Source organism: Enoplosus armatus, chromosome 17 (assembly GCF_043641665.1).
Source record: "Enoplosus armatus isolate fEnoArm2 chromosome 17, fEnoArm2.hap1, whole genome shotgun sequence".
NCBI lineage: Eukaryota > Metazoa > Chordata > Actinopteri > Centrarchiformes > Enoplosidae > Enoplosus > Enoplosus armatus.
In genome coordinates this window covers 14,599,643-14,615,345 of record NC_092196.1, presented here as the reverse complement: position 1 = coordinate 14,615,345, position 15,703 = coordinate 14,599,643, and the positions used below count along the sequence as shown (strand labels likewise).

General features: G+C 41.2%; 1 protein-coding gene across 2 annotated transcripts; it reads left to right on the top strand.

Annotated features, from left to right (window-relative positions):
• The first annotated feature begins 2,243 nt into the window (after window positions 1-2,243).
• dnmt1 (DNA (cytosine-5-)-methyltransferase 1) lies at window positions 2,244-15,409 on the top strand. 2 transcript variants are annotated; one of them, XM_070922420.1, is made up of 34 exons: window positions 2,244-2,342; window positions 2,835-2,871; window positions 3,626-3,733; window positions 3,829-4,069; window positions 4,198-4,270; window positions 4,366-4,450; window positions 4,546-4,586; window positions 4,667-4,721; window positions 4,816-4,899; window positions 5,088-5,197; window positions 5,326-5,444; window positions 5,571-5,663; window positions 5,750-5,901; window positions 6,347-6,534; window positions 8,423-8,606; window positions 8,730-8,827; window positions 9,132-9,279; window positions 9,378-9,493; window positions 9,570-9,771; window positions 9,851-9,984; window positions 10,079-10,258; window positions 10,333-10,557; window positions 10,652-10,844; window positions 11,180-11,270; window positions 11,370-11,504; window positions 11,640-11,922; window positions 12,054-12,195; window positions 12,700-12,866; window positions 12,999-13,176; window positions 13,318-13,513; window positions 13,606-13,769; window positions 13,987-14,103; window positions 14,931-15,024; window positions 15,125-15,409. In XM_070922420.1, exons 1-34 carry the CDS (start codon window positions 2,296-2,298, stop codon window positions 15,160-15,162), a joined length of 4,518 nt encoding a protein of 1,505 aa, XP_070778521.1. In that variant the 5' UTR covers window positions 2,244-2,295; the 3' UTR covers window positions 15,163-15,409. The 2 variants fall into 2 exon arrangements, with proteins under 2 accessions (XP_070778521.1, XP_070778520.1); XM_070922419.1 differs by having other exon boundaries at window positions 11,364-11,504.
• Window positions 15,410-15,703: the final 294 nt, after the last annotated feature.

Below are 15,703 nucleotides of genomic sequence, written 5' to 3'. Positions count from 1 at the left end.
GGGAGGTCAGCTTCATCCACATTCTCTGACATCCTACAACACACAACTTCCTTCAGTCATAGGAAGTCCTGTTTTTCATTGTCCGGTTCCTGTTGTTCAGGGTTAGACTAACCTTATTCCTGTAGACACGCTTTTAAAAGTCTTGTCTCCCTCAGTGTTTTAATATTGACTTGTACATTTAGATGACCAAGTAGAAATGGTGAAAAGCACTTTGGCAGCTTCAGTGATGTTTGCTTTCCCCCAATTTTTTTTCAGATGGAGAGGTGTTTTAATCTGTGTACCTATCACTTCATTGTATTGCCTGATTTTTTTATGATAAATACATGAATAACTATGTATGTTTGTAAGTATGTATGTATGTATGTATCTTTGTACAGTATGTATGATTTGTTATATGAAATGTCTCGTGTGCAATAGCCTTGTGTGTCTAGTAGCACGCTGCCTGTGTTAAATCGGTACAATCTGAAACACTAATGTAGGTACATAAACATTTTGTTAATTGCATTCCCTTTTTATAAAATAAATGAAATACTGAAAGAATCCATTTTGTGTGTTTGAGTTTAATTCTGAGCTGTAAACAAATGTAATCGCAGCTGTGGCTTTTCTGCAGGTCCTGAGATGCCTTCCTATTGTACCTACATCTGAGAAGTATTCGAAATGCAGCATTTAATCCAAACATGCTCTGACAAGGTCAGAAAAACACTAGCTTCAACATGAAAGCCCGAAATTGTGCATGCAAATGCTGCTTGGCCATTAATCATGGCTCTCTTGCCTAATAAAATTGTTCAATTGCTTGAAGGCTATAATGGGAAGCTGGGCAGAGGGCAGGGAGGGTGAGAATGGGGTGTGGTGAAGAAGAATGTGTATTTGTAAGATAGTTTGTCTGAGAGAAGCATAAAGAAAGGTCCCCGGAGAGGTTTTCGGGTAAGGGGGAGACTTGGGGTGAAGGGAGAGGCTGACTTATAGTGGCCTTGGGAGAGTTAGGCCTGTTTCCTGTCAGACGTCCAGGATTCCTGGGTGGGAACATTGGCTGAATCAGCCCCAGGAGGCTGCACTGCTGGGAAGTCTGCCAAGTCTTTCCAGTGCCCTGCAGGATATGACATCAGACTCAGAAACCTGTAGGTGAAGTTGTATACACAAAAACATTTAAGTCAGCACACAAGACTGATGTTGGTTTGTCCCTGCAAAATAAAACAGTTTGGAATACTTAACAATCTATACCAAAAAACTAAGCATGGACAAAAAACAACACACTTCTCCATTCTTCATTCTTCTTCATTAGATTATGTAAATATAGTACACACACACTAAACTGCCTTGGTAACGAAAATTGATAACTGCTCAATAAATATAGGTCTATGATTGAACGTATGTAAGTAAACTGACTGTAAATGTGGTCAGGTTAAATTTGCATGGACACTATGAAAGTGAGAAGATTCACCGCCATGATTTGACAATCTGAAAAAACCACAGACTCCTATTTTCAATGACATAGTGCCACCTTGTGGTAAAATAGGCATATTGCTATCCCTATTTGAAGGATGTTTTCTCTATTTTCAATATAACAAGTCTACCAAATAAAATCATAGAAGTCTCTCAAATATGTATCTATATCTACATATACTAGGAAGAGACAAAGAGACACCCAGTCAGGATCGTAATCATAACGTAAAACATACATTAACACAGGAAAGTGAGTCATCTACAGTTATTACCCTGCACTAACACAACTACTGTATTATTCACTACATGCACAATGTCATCTACTCAATGTGTTCATTCAGAAGTACAGATACATACCATCTCAATTGAAGAAATGTATTGCTAATATTGCTCATTAGTAAACAACGTTCAGATTGCTTCCGCTTGGTCAGTTGTCTACAACATCTGGCAAACAGTAGGGGTAGAACCAGTTAGTTGTTCATTTCAAGAAAATTATATTTTTTAGAATACAACCACATACCATCATAATTGTGTTTTCTATACCATGTATTGTACGAAAATGTGTTTCGCATTTAAACGATGCACTTAGCAGGGAAATATTACGTTCCACATAGAAAGTGTTTTACCCATACATCACTGTAGTGGTACAGTCCACAACACCCGGGTTTCCGCGCGAAAAGACGGCCCGCGCGCCCGAATTGCTTATAGCTTCCATTGCAAGAAACAGCGCACGACAGACAGTCGCTGTGGAGCCGCGCTGCAGTTGCCAACGGCGGGTTTAAGCATTGTTTTAACGGATTTTAAAGCGATTTTTTATCTCCTTTGTCTTATACGTTTAGCTAGCTGTTTACCATGCCATCCAGGACTTCCCTGTCTCTGCCAGAGGATGTCAGGAAAAGGTACGGTAACGTTAGTAACGTGAATGCTAATAACGTCCTGATTATGTAGCTAGCATGCATGCAGCTGGTTGTCTTAGTTCAAAAGCCACAACAATAACAGTAAAACCCGTGTAACTAGCTGCTCTGGACCTGCCCCGGACTTTTCGTGGTTGTCGTGAGCGGGTCCTCCACTTTACCTTTTGCTTGTACTAGCAGCTGCAGTTAGCGTTAGCTTGTTGCCACTTAACAGCCAGGGTTGATGCCACATACAGCGTTAACGTTAGCCTCCTGTTAAGGTTAGCCAGTTAGCATCTTTAGCCTGTCAATTGATGGAGTAGCGTGTGGGATTTGGCGCCACTCAGGAAGTTTTGCTTCGTATGATTTTGCTAGCTTGCTGTCACGCTGGTTTTATTGCTACAACCTTGGCATGAGAAATGCTCATGGATGATTTGCGCTCTGTCGCACATTAGTTAAGTTACCGTAGCGTTGTTTTGACATGTTCGTTGTTCACAGGCTGCAGGTGCTGGATGGAGATGGATCTTCAGACGAGGTGGGTTCCGTATCTACTGAACTTACTGCAGCTGAAAGACTGCACATGAAAGCCTGCAAGTAATCTCTCGAAGTGTTACTCCAGCTGCTCACTAATTGTTGTTGCTAATGACTGTTCAGTTTGGGGTTCCAAAGACTAAGTTCACATACTGTCACCATAAAGGGAAACTCCACCCTCTATTGGATTCCACCTATCTAAAATCTGTACTACTGTCTAGTTCAGTTATAATGTATGAATTTGAATGAGTCACTCCAAACCCTTCAAATCAAAGAGATGAACTGTACTGATGATGCCATTTTGAAACAGGTCCCGCTCTATGGACGCCCTGCATGTTATATAATTAATTTGGATTTAATATCTCACACTATCACAAAGTGTCATGAAGATATCATTAGTTCGACTTTTGTTGCTGTATTCAATGATGACAATAAAGATGCAACTTGAGATGGAGCTCTAAATTTGAATATGGCAGTAATTATAAATTAAAATTGTATTGTCAAGGATTTATTAGGTGAACAAGTACCAAGTGACCTTTCTTAACTGTTTTCCCGCTGCAAGTAGACTCTCTGATTCAGTTATGTGATGCGTTTTAAGGCAGTAGTGTCCTTCAACATTTGAAGAAAAACACATTGTATGGTAGTAATTTTAAATATGCATCATGTACTTACTGTACTTTCTGATTTGTTTTTGATTGAGTGCCCGAGGTAAACTTGGCTTTTCTGAATACATCTTTTTTCTTGAAATGCCATTCCAGGATCATGTGAAAGAGAAGCTCAGGTTGGTGCAGGACTTCCTGCATGTCGACGCTCAGGATCAGCTGACCAGCCTGGAGGAGAAGATGAAAAGTTCAGAGATCTCAATGGTTAGTGACTCTTTAAAACATCCCTACTGCTCCTGGAATTTTACTGCTCATTATTTCACCTGTGACGTGTGATGTATGCCGTATACTTTCCTCAGGAGGTCTACATCTCTAAAGTAAAGGCCTTGCTGGGAAATGAGCTTCATCTTGAAAATGGCTCACATGTTGATGGCGTGGAGCAGAATGGAAAGACGAATGGCTTCTCAAATGGTTCCCACAAAGAGGACAGTGAAGATGTAACCATGGACGTACCGGAGGAGGAGGAAGAGGCTGTCAAGTCACCAACTGCTCCCAAAGGGAAGGGTGGACGTAGGAGCAAGGCAAATTCTGACACCAAAAGTAAGTTTGAGACTTCTTATTGATATTTAGCATGTAACGGCTGCCTTCCAAGATGGAGACAATCAGAAATGAAATGGTTCTAAACAATGGTATAGGAAAAACATAAATCTTGTTTTTCTTCTTTGTAGAGTCTCCAGCCAGCAGCAGGGTTACAAGAAATGCTGGGAAACAGCCAACCATTTTGTCAATGTTTTCTAAAGTGTGCGTATGAGTTTTATCTTGTACATGAAAAATGTGACAAAGTCTAAAGGCACAAGTGTCTGTATTCTGTTTTTAAAAATAAATCTGTATTGCAGTCAAAAGCGCAAGTCTGAAGACTTGAATGGAGAAGCTGCTAATGGACAAAGTGAACTGAAGAAAGAGGAAGATGATGTTGAGGAGGTGAAGCATTTTATGTACCAGTGATGTTGAAACATTAAGGGTTTGTACAATTCTCAATATCTGGTATGTAACACTGCCCATCAAATCTGTTGTAGTCTCGGGAGGAGAAGCGTCTCAAAGTGGACTCGGAAGAAAAGTAAGTCTTTTGCCCTCTGAACATTAATGATGGTGATGGAGCTCACACAAGTGAATGTACTAATACTTTTCTTTATGCAGTGCTGCTCCAGAAGAATCAAAGAGTGAGATTATTAAACCGGTTTCTGCTGCAAAGGTAATGAATTGGGTCATTCAGCTCAGTGTCATATTTGTAAACATTATTGCTCAGTACTCACACAATCTGTATAATCTTTCTTTTTTTGTTTAAGACACCACCCCCTAAATGTCCAGACTGCAGACAATACTTGGATGACTCAGATCTCAAGTTCTTTCAAGGGGATCCTGATAATGCGGTAAGTGTGTCTGTGTTATTGTGTCTTCTTTGTAAAACCAGAGTATATTTTGAGTGAATTACACTTTGCATGCACTTTTCCCCCCAATAACTACGTTTGTCACGTGAAACCCTTTAATTGTTTTCAGTATTGTATGTTGACTCAGAAGAATGTGAAACCTGAAACAATTCTGCTCTTTTCATCTTCAGCTGGATGAGCCAGAAATGTTAACAGATGAGCGCCTCTCCCTGTTTGACTCAAATGAGGATGGATTTGAGAGCTATGAGGATCTGCCACAGCACAAGATTACAAACTTCAGGTAAGTGATTCTCCGTCAATCTTCAGTGTTTTAGGTGACACATGTCAGTTTATATTGTAGTGTTACAAGCTTTGGATTGCAGCACCTGAGGTTTTATCAGTTATAGTATTAACTCCTATGTCTTGCAGTGTGTATGACAAGCGTGGCCACCTTTGTCCATTCGACTCTGGACTTATTGAGAAGAACGTGGAGCTCTACTTCAGCTGTGTTGTCAAACCCATCTATGATGACAACCCTTGCTTGGATGGTGTGTAAACCCACATTTTAAAAATGGAAGCTTAATGTTGCTTGTACACATTTTTTTCCCTTTTGGCTGCTACAACCAAGCAGATGTTTACCTGTGTTTGTGTGTTTTATTTATTTTTCCTTTCAGGTGGTGTTCCTGCCAAGAAGCTTGGACCCATCAATGCCTGGTGGATCACTGGTTTTGATGGTGGTGAAAAAGCTTTAATTGGTTTCACTACAGGTAGCAACATTAAGTTTTCTGCTCCAAATTTTAATTTATTTTACCTTGTATGATGTACTAATGGTTTGTCTGTCTTCATTATCCAGCTTTTGCTGATTATATTCTGATGCAGCCAAGTGAGGAGTACGGACCCATCTTTGCACTGATGCAGGAGAAGATCTATATGAGCAAGATTGTGGTGGAGTTCCTCCAGAAGAATCGTGACGCTACTTATGAGGATCTTCTCAACAAGATTGAGGTGGGGACATGTGTGAATGCAACAAATTGTCATCTTTTGTTAGTTGAGCAGTTTCCTGCCAAGTTCATATTTGACATGGTTCCATTTTTCAAGGAGACATCAGTGTTCATTGCTACAGAAGACATATCACATTGATGGCAATGGTATGTCTCAGAAATTAAATCAATTGGTGGTTTACAAAGTCTACCATTTAAACAAATTGTTAAATCCATTTCTAAAGTAAATGTAAAATAATTGCTGGTTAGAGCCTCTGGAATGAGAGAGAGAAAGAAAATTTGCAGTTTGAAGAGGCTTTTCTACATAGTGATGGTGGTGGTTTGTGAGCGAAACATGGTGGTGACCTTGGTGCAGGTCTTTGGCATGAGTGGAATGAAATGTACTGTAGCTCTTGTCACCGTGACACAATGTCAATACACTGAACAACTTCTCTTTCTCCTGCCCTCAGACAACTGTGCCTCCTGCAGGGCTAAACTTCAACTGCTTCACTGAAGACACACTGCTGCGGCATGCTCAGTTTGTGGTGGAGCAGGTGGAGAGCTACGATGAGGCCGGCGACTCTGATGAGCAGCCCATCATTGTTACTCCGTGCATGAGAGACCTGATCAAGCTTGCAGGAGTCACTCTAGGGAAGAGGTATGGCTGAAAGATGATTATGATTTGGTTCCTTATAGTGAAACGGTGTCAGATCCCTAAAGTACTGACTTTGATTCCTGAGCCTTTAAGGGGATAGTACGCAGGTTTACACTCCATGTAAACATAACATCAGCTCACTTCACTAGTTAACAATTAAAAAGGGAAAGGGGTCATTTTGTGGGGTCAGAATATGTTCAGGTCATGCAATCTGCAAATATTGCTCTACCATTCATACATACACAAGTAAGCTTTCTGCAGCCACTGTAGGTCAAAGTGAAATCAAACATGAACAGCGTACATGCTACATGTTTAACTTAATAAAAACTCCCCATTCTCAGCTTCAGCCAGTTTTTCTAACAGCAGCTACTTTGCAACACATGCTTCAGGATTTTGAAGTTATCCATTTTATTTTTTTGCTTATGTTCCTGTATTTTTGCTCCTCGCTCCTTGTTCTCCCTAATGTCTAACATTCCTTTGACATTTCCTAACGCAGCATGCTGCTGTACTGGTAGGTAGGCCTTGTTGTGACTGCATCCTTAGCTTGTATGGTGGTGTGTTAGTGTGAAGCATTTAGAAGCTATATGGACAAAAAGAGCATTATACCAGTACATGCTGGAAGTTTATTTCTAAGTTTTATTTTTAATTTTTTGGCTTGACATTGTGGTTTATTTTAGTTTATCTGGCATATTTGAATTCTGGTCATATAACACATGTGTGTGTGTGTGTGGGGACTAGTGTCCATAAGTTATCTTGACTTGGTCACAACAGATACCAATTAAATATAAAAGTGTCTGGTAGGATTTTAAAAAAAGTTCTTCTATTGAAGTGAAAAAACGGACTCACCCCGTAAGTAATTTGATTTAACAGTCATGAAATTTTGTTATTCAAATATGCAAAACTGCTTTCCTTTTTTTGTTCTATATTGCATTCAGGCAAACTCTTTTCCGGTACTTGTGACATGTATACATTAATAAACAGAATATAAAGTCCAGCTGGCTGGAGTGACCCCAAAAGGTAATTGGTAGATAAGGGAACTAGTTTTTCAGTTTAAACTTGATCTTCACGCAGAAGTCTTTTCTCAAAGGAAAATCAGTCGAAGCCTTGAACTTCAACAGTGTCTCTCTCACTGCACTTAATCCATGCTACAGTAAACCCTGGGCTGACGGTTGTTTCAAACTTGCAAATTTGAACGTGGGATATCCCCACTGCTAAGATCACTGGTGTGAACCATCAGGGATGGAACAAAAAATATGCTTTTTTTTTTTTCCATTATCTAGTAAAAACTCAGTAACTCATGAAGACAATGCTGTAAGGGTAGCCCTATTTGGGCTACTGACTCTCTGATTTGTTGACCCTTAATGTGTTGAGGCTGGGATTAATTACTAATTGATTGGATTGGAAGTTAAGTTACACTTTGGCTTTCTGTAGGCTAGGGTCTTCCTCAGTGTCTTTTAGTAAGACAAACTCTATTTAGAACAGTCAGGTTAGTTTAGCCTGTGATGAAAATATTTTATCTTTGTAAAACTGACTGGAAGAATCTTCTTAAGAGAAAGTATAAAGCAAAGCTTATTTAAAACTGACAGGACAAAACATGTTGGTTGCCAGATGCGATTAAAGCACATTCTCTAAACCTTTAGACGTAACTTGGTACAGGCCAGAATGTTTTGGAAGAATCTTATTGGCCAGTTGCATCTAACGGGAACTCTGCATTGTACATCTTCACTGTGTCTGTTTGGTTTTGTTTGCTTGTTTCTTATGTTGCATGGCCTGATGCTGTGGTGTGTTGACGGCCAGGGGCTTCATAATGCCATCGCTCCACATATCATCAGGTATTTGTGCCAAGCCGAATGGACTTCTCCTCTTAACAAAAATTGTATTCTATTGACAGGAGAGCTGCTAGAAGACAGGCCATTCGTCACCCAACAAAGATAGAGAAGGACAGTAAGGGACCGACTAAAGCAACCACTACCAAGCTGGTGTACCAGATCTTTGATACCTTCTTCTCGGATCAGATAGAGCAGAGTGATAAAGAGGCTGCTGCGGCCAAAAGACAGCGCTGTGGTGTCTGTGAGGTGAGTGGTTATGAAAGTGAAGCCCCGTTGTTAAAACACCAATTCAACATTAATGTGTATTTGATTTGCGTCCTCCAATTCTTAACAGTTGAAATCCATGAACTTCTTTTTGTCTGTCTTCAGGTTTGCCAATCTCCTGATTGTGGGAAGTGTACAGCTTGCAAGGACATGATCAAATTTGGAGGAAGTGGAAAAAGCAAGCAGGCTTGTAAGCAGAGAAGGTGAGCAAGTCTCGGAGCAGTTCAGTCCAATGTAGAAGAAAAGACAAATATTTAATGTCACAAACACTTATATATGCATGTGCGTAGAGGGCATACTTTTTTACTTTTGTTAATACTTGAGTTTGACATTTGTTCTGCACTTTTCTTTGTGGTTCATTTGTGTACTGTTGCTGTGACATGCACATTTCCCCCACTGGACAAATATACTTTATCTAAACTTTCAAAAGAACCTTCATCTGCTGTGACATGGTCATGGTACATTTTATGTCTATAATCCTTAATTCCTCTTTTGCCAACTGTTTAGATGCCCAAACCTTGCAGTAAAGGAGGCTGAAGATGATGAGAACGTTGAAGAAGAAGATGTTCCAGTGGAGAAGTCCAAAAAGTTGTCTCATGCTAAGAGGAAGAAGCAGACCCAGTGCAAACTGACATGGATCGGAGAGCCTGTTGAGGTTTATATATTTTCTTCCTTGGTTGTTAAAATGAAGTTTTCCTGTCATGCATGAGAACCCAATGCTGTTAAAGTATATTTGTCTTCAACTCCATTCAGACTGAAGGGAAGAAGCAGTACTACCGGAAGGTCTGTGTGAATGATGAAGTGTTGGAGGTGGGCGACTGTGTCTCAGTTTCATCAGAGGATCCAACCACTCCTCTGTATCTGGCAAGGTGTGACATTTTTAGACTCTTTGATAACATTTTGTCAAGGTGACTAGTATAAATCTAATGATGTATTCCTTCTCAGGATCACATCACTGTGGGAGGATGGCAATGGAAAGATGTTCCATGCCCACTGGTTCCTTCGGGGAACTCAAACAGTGCTGGGAGAGTCTTCTGATCCGCTGGAGCTGGTCATTGTGGATGAGTGTGAAGGCATGCTTCTCAATTATGTGCAAGGCAAAGTTAACGTCACGTATAAGGCCCCATCTAACAACTGGTTTATGGAGGTAAGTTAACTCGACAGCAGGTTAATTTGCATTTTGTTATACATTTTTCTTGATCCCCGTGGTTACGTTTGTATTTTAGGGTGGCATTGATGTTGACATCAAGGTCATTGAGGATGATGGGAAGAGTTTCTTCTACCAGTTCTGGTATGACACAGAGTTTGCCCGCTTTGTGACTCCTCCCAAGACCACTCCATCAGAAGACTGCAAGTTCAAGTAAGCACCATCCACGTGTTTGTACTGCTTATGTTGTTTTTCTTTTCTTTTCTTTTTTTTAACCTTGTTGTCTATGTTCCCCTTTTGCTTACAGGTTTTGTGGCAGCTGTGCTAGGACTAAAGAGAGGGAGGAACAGGAAATGCCTCGTGTGTTTGAACCCCTGGTGGACAAAGACAACGACTCAAAGACTCTATATGCTCTGTCCTGCTTTAAGGGGGAGCAGTTCAGGGTGGGAGATGGTGTCTACCTGCCTCCTGATGCTTTTAATTTCAGGTGAGTGAAGTGATTCCAATTTTGTAATTTACTCAACTTGCCTCAACTCACTGCCTTTTGTTCCTGGCTCGCAGTATGAAGCCAGCTAGTCCAGTGAAGCGCTCCCATAGGAAAGAGGACGTGGATGAGGATGTGTATCCAGAATATTACAGGAAGTCCTCAGACTACATCAAAGGGTCAAACCTGGACGCTCCAGAACCCTTCCGCATTGGGCGCATCAAAGAGATCTTCTGTCACAGGCGTAGCAACGGGAAACCCGACAGCTCAGATGTCAAACTGCGACTCTACAAGTTCTACAGGTAAAAGACGTTACAATTACATTGGTTGTCATTCAGAGTTTAATCTGTAACAAATGATTGTTCTGAATTAACTGGCTTTTATCTCATTTGTAAGGCCTGAGAACACTCACAAAGGTGTCAAAGCCAGTTACCACACCGACATCAATCAGCTATACTGGAGTGACGAAGAAGTGACTGTCAGCATGACGGAGGTGCTCGGCCGCTGTAAAGTAGAATATGGAGAAGACCTGAATGAATCCGTCCAGGACTATTCCAGTGGAGGACCTGACCGCTTCTATTTCCTGGAGGTACAGTAGTCAATACTTTGTATCTGCAGTAATTTTAGATTAGGTTATTGATCAGCTAACATGGCATATCTTTAAACAGCTGGCATGTTGCTATGGTGTAAGACAGCTGCACACCGTTGAACCCTGCATAGAGAGGAAAATAAAGCCATGAAACACCATCAACACTGCAGGGATTCACTGTAAATGCTGGACAAAAGTGTCAATTGATTAACACCTTTTTTCACAAGTTTTCTTATTAGACAAAGAGCTAAATTGGAAAGACGTTGAAAATTTGTAAACATAATGCCGATACTTCAATGTAGTTTACATGTTTGCTATGCATATTCCTCTCACAGGCCTATAATGCAAAATCAAAAAGCTTTGAAGACCCTCCAAATCATGCTCGCTCTGCTGTTCAGAAAGGCAAAGGAAAGGGCAAAGGGAAAGGTGAAAATGCAGACATAAACAAATCTTTTCTTAATCTGAAATTGGTTTTAGGCTCACTGAAAACCTAATCCAATGATTTATTTTCTCTACAAGGTAAAGGCAAAGGAAAGGCGTCAGCTGCACAAGAACTGCAGGACTCTCAGAATGAACCACAGACACTCAAAGTGCCCAAATATCGCACACTGGATGTGTTCTCTGGCTGTGGTGGACTTTCTGAAGGCTTCCACCAGGCTGGTAAGTCCTTGTTTCATGCCACTAATGAAATATGTTCTCATATCCACAAATGTTGACATGCGTAGAAGTATGGCAAACTGCAGTTTTACTTTACACTGCGTTGTTGAAAACATGGCTGCTGGCTGCCTTTTTTAGGTATCTCTGAGACTCTGTGGGCCATAGAGATGTGGGAGCCTGCAGCACAGGCCTTCAGGCTCAACAACCCTGGCACCACTGTGTTCACGGAGGACTGCAACACCCTGCTGAAGTTGGTCATGTCTGGAGAGAAGATGAACTCTCTTGGCCAGAAGCTGCCTCAGAAGGGTGATGTGGAGATGCTGTGTGGAGGACCTCCTTGCCAAGGGTTCAGTGGGATGAATCGCTTCAACTCTCGCACTTATTCCGCATTCAAGAACTCTCTCGTGGTCTCCTATCTCAGGTCAGTGTTTGTAAGAACAGATTCTCATCTTGACCTGTAGTGATTTATTGTAAACGGGATGTTGCAAGTTTGATGCAGTATAGACCACATGGTTCAAGTGCACATTTAAAATGTGTTTTCCTCTCTTGCAGTTACTGTGACTACTACAGACCCAAGTTCTTCCTGCTTGAGAATGTGAGGAACTTCGTCTCATTCAAAAGCTCCATGGTTCTCAAGCTGACTCTACGCTGTCTTGTGCGCATGGGCTACCAGTGTACGTTTGGTGTCCTTCAGGTGGGTCTGACTATACTGACTATTGTCTTTCCAGTCTGGACAATATCTATTCCAAATTGTGCTTCTGGCTAGGGATCTGGGGGAACAGCATTAACCCATGCAGGTGTGAAACTCTCCTGGTAAAGCTCCTCTTCAGCTTATAATAGTGCCTGGCAACCTTATTTTTAAATTAATGTTACACAAGCTGTTGAATTACAGTTCTCCCCGAATTTCTTCAAATTTGAGGATGCCAGCTGTCTTCAAGTACTTCATTACCATGCGATGCACATGCCTATTTTTATCTAGATCATTTTACCCCTTACAACAAAGAAATGTCCCTCTGCAACCCCTTGTCAGAGGTTGTTTTCTTTATGAGCAGTTTAACCAATGACTTTTTTTTCTTTTCTTTTTTTCCTCTCCCACATTATTTAAGGAAAAATACAGTTGTACATGCCAGTATTTTTATGATCACTGAGGTCACCTTTACTAGACCACTAACATGCTCCATGCTGCCCTCCTCATCAGGCTGGTCAGTACGGTGTTGCCCAGACCCGCCGCAGGGCAATCATCCTGGCTGCTGCTCCTGGAGAGGAGCTGCCCCGTTATCCTGAGCCTCTGCACGTGTTTGCTCCCAGAGCCTGCTCTCTGAGCGTGGTGGTGGACGAAAAGAAATACGTCAGTAATGTCACACGGTAATGTGAACATCCTCTACTGTACCATTTATTGATCTGTATTTCTAGATCACAAACCTGTACAGCTCCTCGAATTGATCATTACAATGCCTCAGTGTGACTACTCTGGACTAAATGTTCTGTCTTCAACAGCGGTAATGGAGGAATCTACAGAACCATCACCGTCAGAGACACTATGTCTGACCTGCCAGAGATTCGCAATGGTGCAGCTGCGTTGGAGATTTCCTACAACGGAGAGCCTCAGTCTTGGTTCCAGAGGCAGATCAGAGGCACACAGTACCAGCCAATCCTCAGAGATCATATCTGCAAGGTGAGCTGCCTCGCACTTGCACTTGTCTTAACATTAACATGATGTAGCTGTACTGTGTGAATGTAGGATTGTAATGTGATCACTTCTTTTCTAATTCATGGTAAAAGCTGAGTTTGTAAAGTATGATCTTTGTGTCCTCAGGACATGAGCGCTCTGGTTGAAGGTCGTATGCGTCACATCCCCTTGGCACCAGGCTCCGACTGGAGGGATCTGCCCAACATCGAGGTTCGGCTGAGAGATGGCACTATGACCAAGAAACTGCGTTACACACATTCTGATAAAAAGAACGGACGCAGCAGTACTGGTGCTCTCAGAGGTGTTTGCACTTGTGCAGGAGGTATGTAGGTCTAGCTTTCTACTTGAATAATGGACATTACAGAGCTTACACTTGCCGCGTGGAGGCATCTCTGATTATGTTTGTCGTTTTAGGGAAGCCATGCGACCCTGCAGACAGGCAGTTTAACACCCTGATCCCCTGGTGTCTGCCTCACACTGGGAACCGTCACAATCACTGGGCCGGACTCTACGGCAGATTGGAGTGGGACGGCTTCTTCAGCACAACTGTCACCAACCCTGAACCCATGGGCAAGCAGGTACATCAACTCTAGCTGGCACAAAAATGTTTAGAGCCCATTTTTAGTACCATACTGTGAAACACCCCTCCTTTTTTTTATGTCATTTGTATAGAATAACTAATTGAACACTGAGGGACTTCATTGGTTATAAAGATTTAGTGAAATTTCTAATGTCAAATCAATTGACTTCTGGTTTGGTTAGAAATCGATCTTAATCTGAGTATTTCAATTTCAGGGCCGTGTTCTGCATCCTGAGCAGCACCGAGTGGTCAGTGTGAGGGAATGTGCACGCTCTCAGGGATTCCCCGACACTTACCGCTTCTTTGGAAACATCTTGGACAAACACAGACAGGTAAAATCCTGGTTTCATTTAAAGCTTGCTTGAAATGCGAGAAGTGTGACACTTTTTTCTTTTCTTTTTTGGTTCCCTATTACACTGACAGCGAGGTTTCAGGGTGCCTCGCTCTTTTGTTGGCTGTTTAAAGGATCATCAAATATTTTGCTGAAATTGAGAGGGTGTTGGCGTCTGTCCAGTTTTTCCTTAAAGTGGCAATAATCTTTCTTTTATAACAAAAATTTATCAAATGACTATGTAATGTGAAAGAAGTCACTCAGAGATGATCCCACGAACAATTATCACCTGACTCTGCAGTTCCCTCTATTTCTAAGAAGCTTTATAACATTTTTCAGCTCATTGTTTTTTTGGCCATAATTTCTCTGTTTCAGTTCACTCTCGCCACTTTCATAGCATTGTTTCTGGCTGCAAAAGGCAGCCATTATCAGTGAAAGCCAGTGTCACTACCTGCCCAGCACCATACAGCAGAGAGAAGTGAGAGAAGTTGGCGACTAGCTGTTGATCGTAGTGAAGCATTTAACCAGCCACATATTTTCCTCAAGGAGTTAGTGGAGACCAAAAACAGACTTAAAGTGAATATTGAACTTTCATTCATGAAGTGGCTAAAAAAACATGACTCCAAAGAAATGCTGATGTTTGTTGTTTTGATGTTTCTGCTTTCCTCAAGTGGCCAAAAATCTATTACTGCAGGTGTAAATACTATGCATTAATACTGAAAATGCAAGCAATTCCAACATGGCTTCTCTATGAAATTCAAAGGACATCAAAGTTAAAATGACACTATTGTCACAGATCATGTCATTGCTTCTTCCTGTTTCTGCCAGGTCGGAAATGCTGTGCCTCCTCCACTCTCCAGGGCCATAGGCCTGGAGATTAAGAAGTGTGTCATGGAGAGAATTAAGGAAGAAAAAGCATCAGGTGACTCATTTGTCTGAATTATACTTTTCCTGATTGACATTCAACTCTTGAATATGCAGAAATCCTGATACAAATGTTTTTGTTTTTTCCCCCTCCACAGAGAACATCAAACAAGAGAAGATGGAGGTCTCTGATTAGTCCCTGGTTCCCTTCCCAACAAGAATCTGTTCCACAAATCCTGATGCTTGTGTGTCGGGCAATCCTTTCTTTTAAATAAGCTGGCTTTCAACCGTGTCACTAAGTGGCCCCCATGGACATTCTGTGCAGTGCCATTCCATGTTTTATGTTTTAAATGTGCTTTTAATCATGTTGTTGGGATATGTTCATCCAATGTGGGAAAATTGTATGTAGTTTTTATATGTGTAATGTTTCAAATAAAGCTCTTATGAAATGGATCATTTGTGTGTTTTGTTTTTTTTAATTAACACAGCAGGAAGTGAGCTTGGTAAAGCCAGTAATGGTATTTAACGGTCAAGAAAAATAATTTCAGCCATGTTCACCTAGAACCTCATGTCCAGATTTTTTTTAGCCACTTTTGATTTGGGGAACTGCTACATAACCTAGGAATGACATACATGTTCAACAAGAGACTTTGCTGTCTACCAATGTAGCTACTTAATATCTCCGCTTGTATTATTACTTGTGGGAAATGTTGCTAATAATGGATTTACACTTTTGC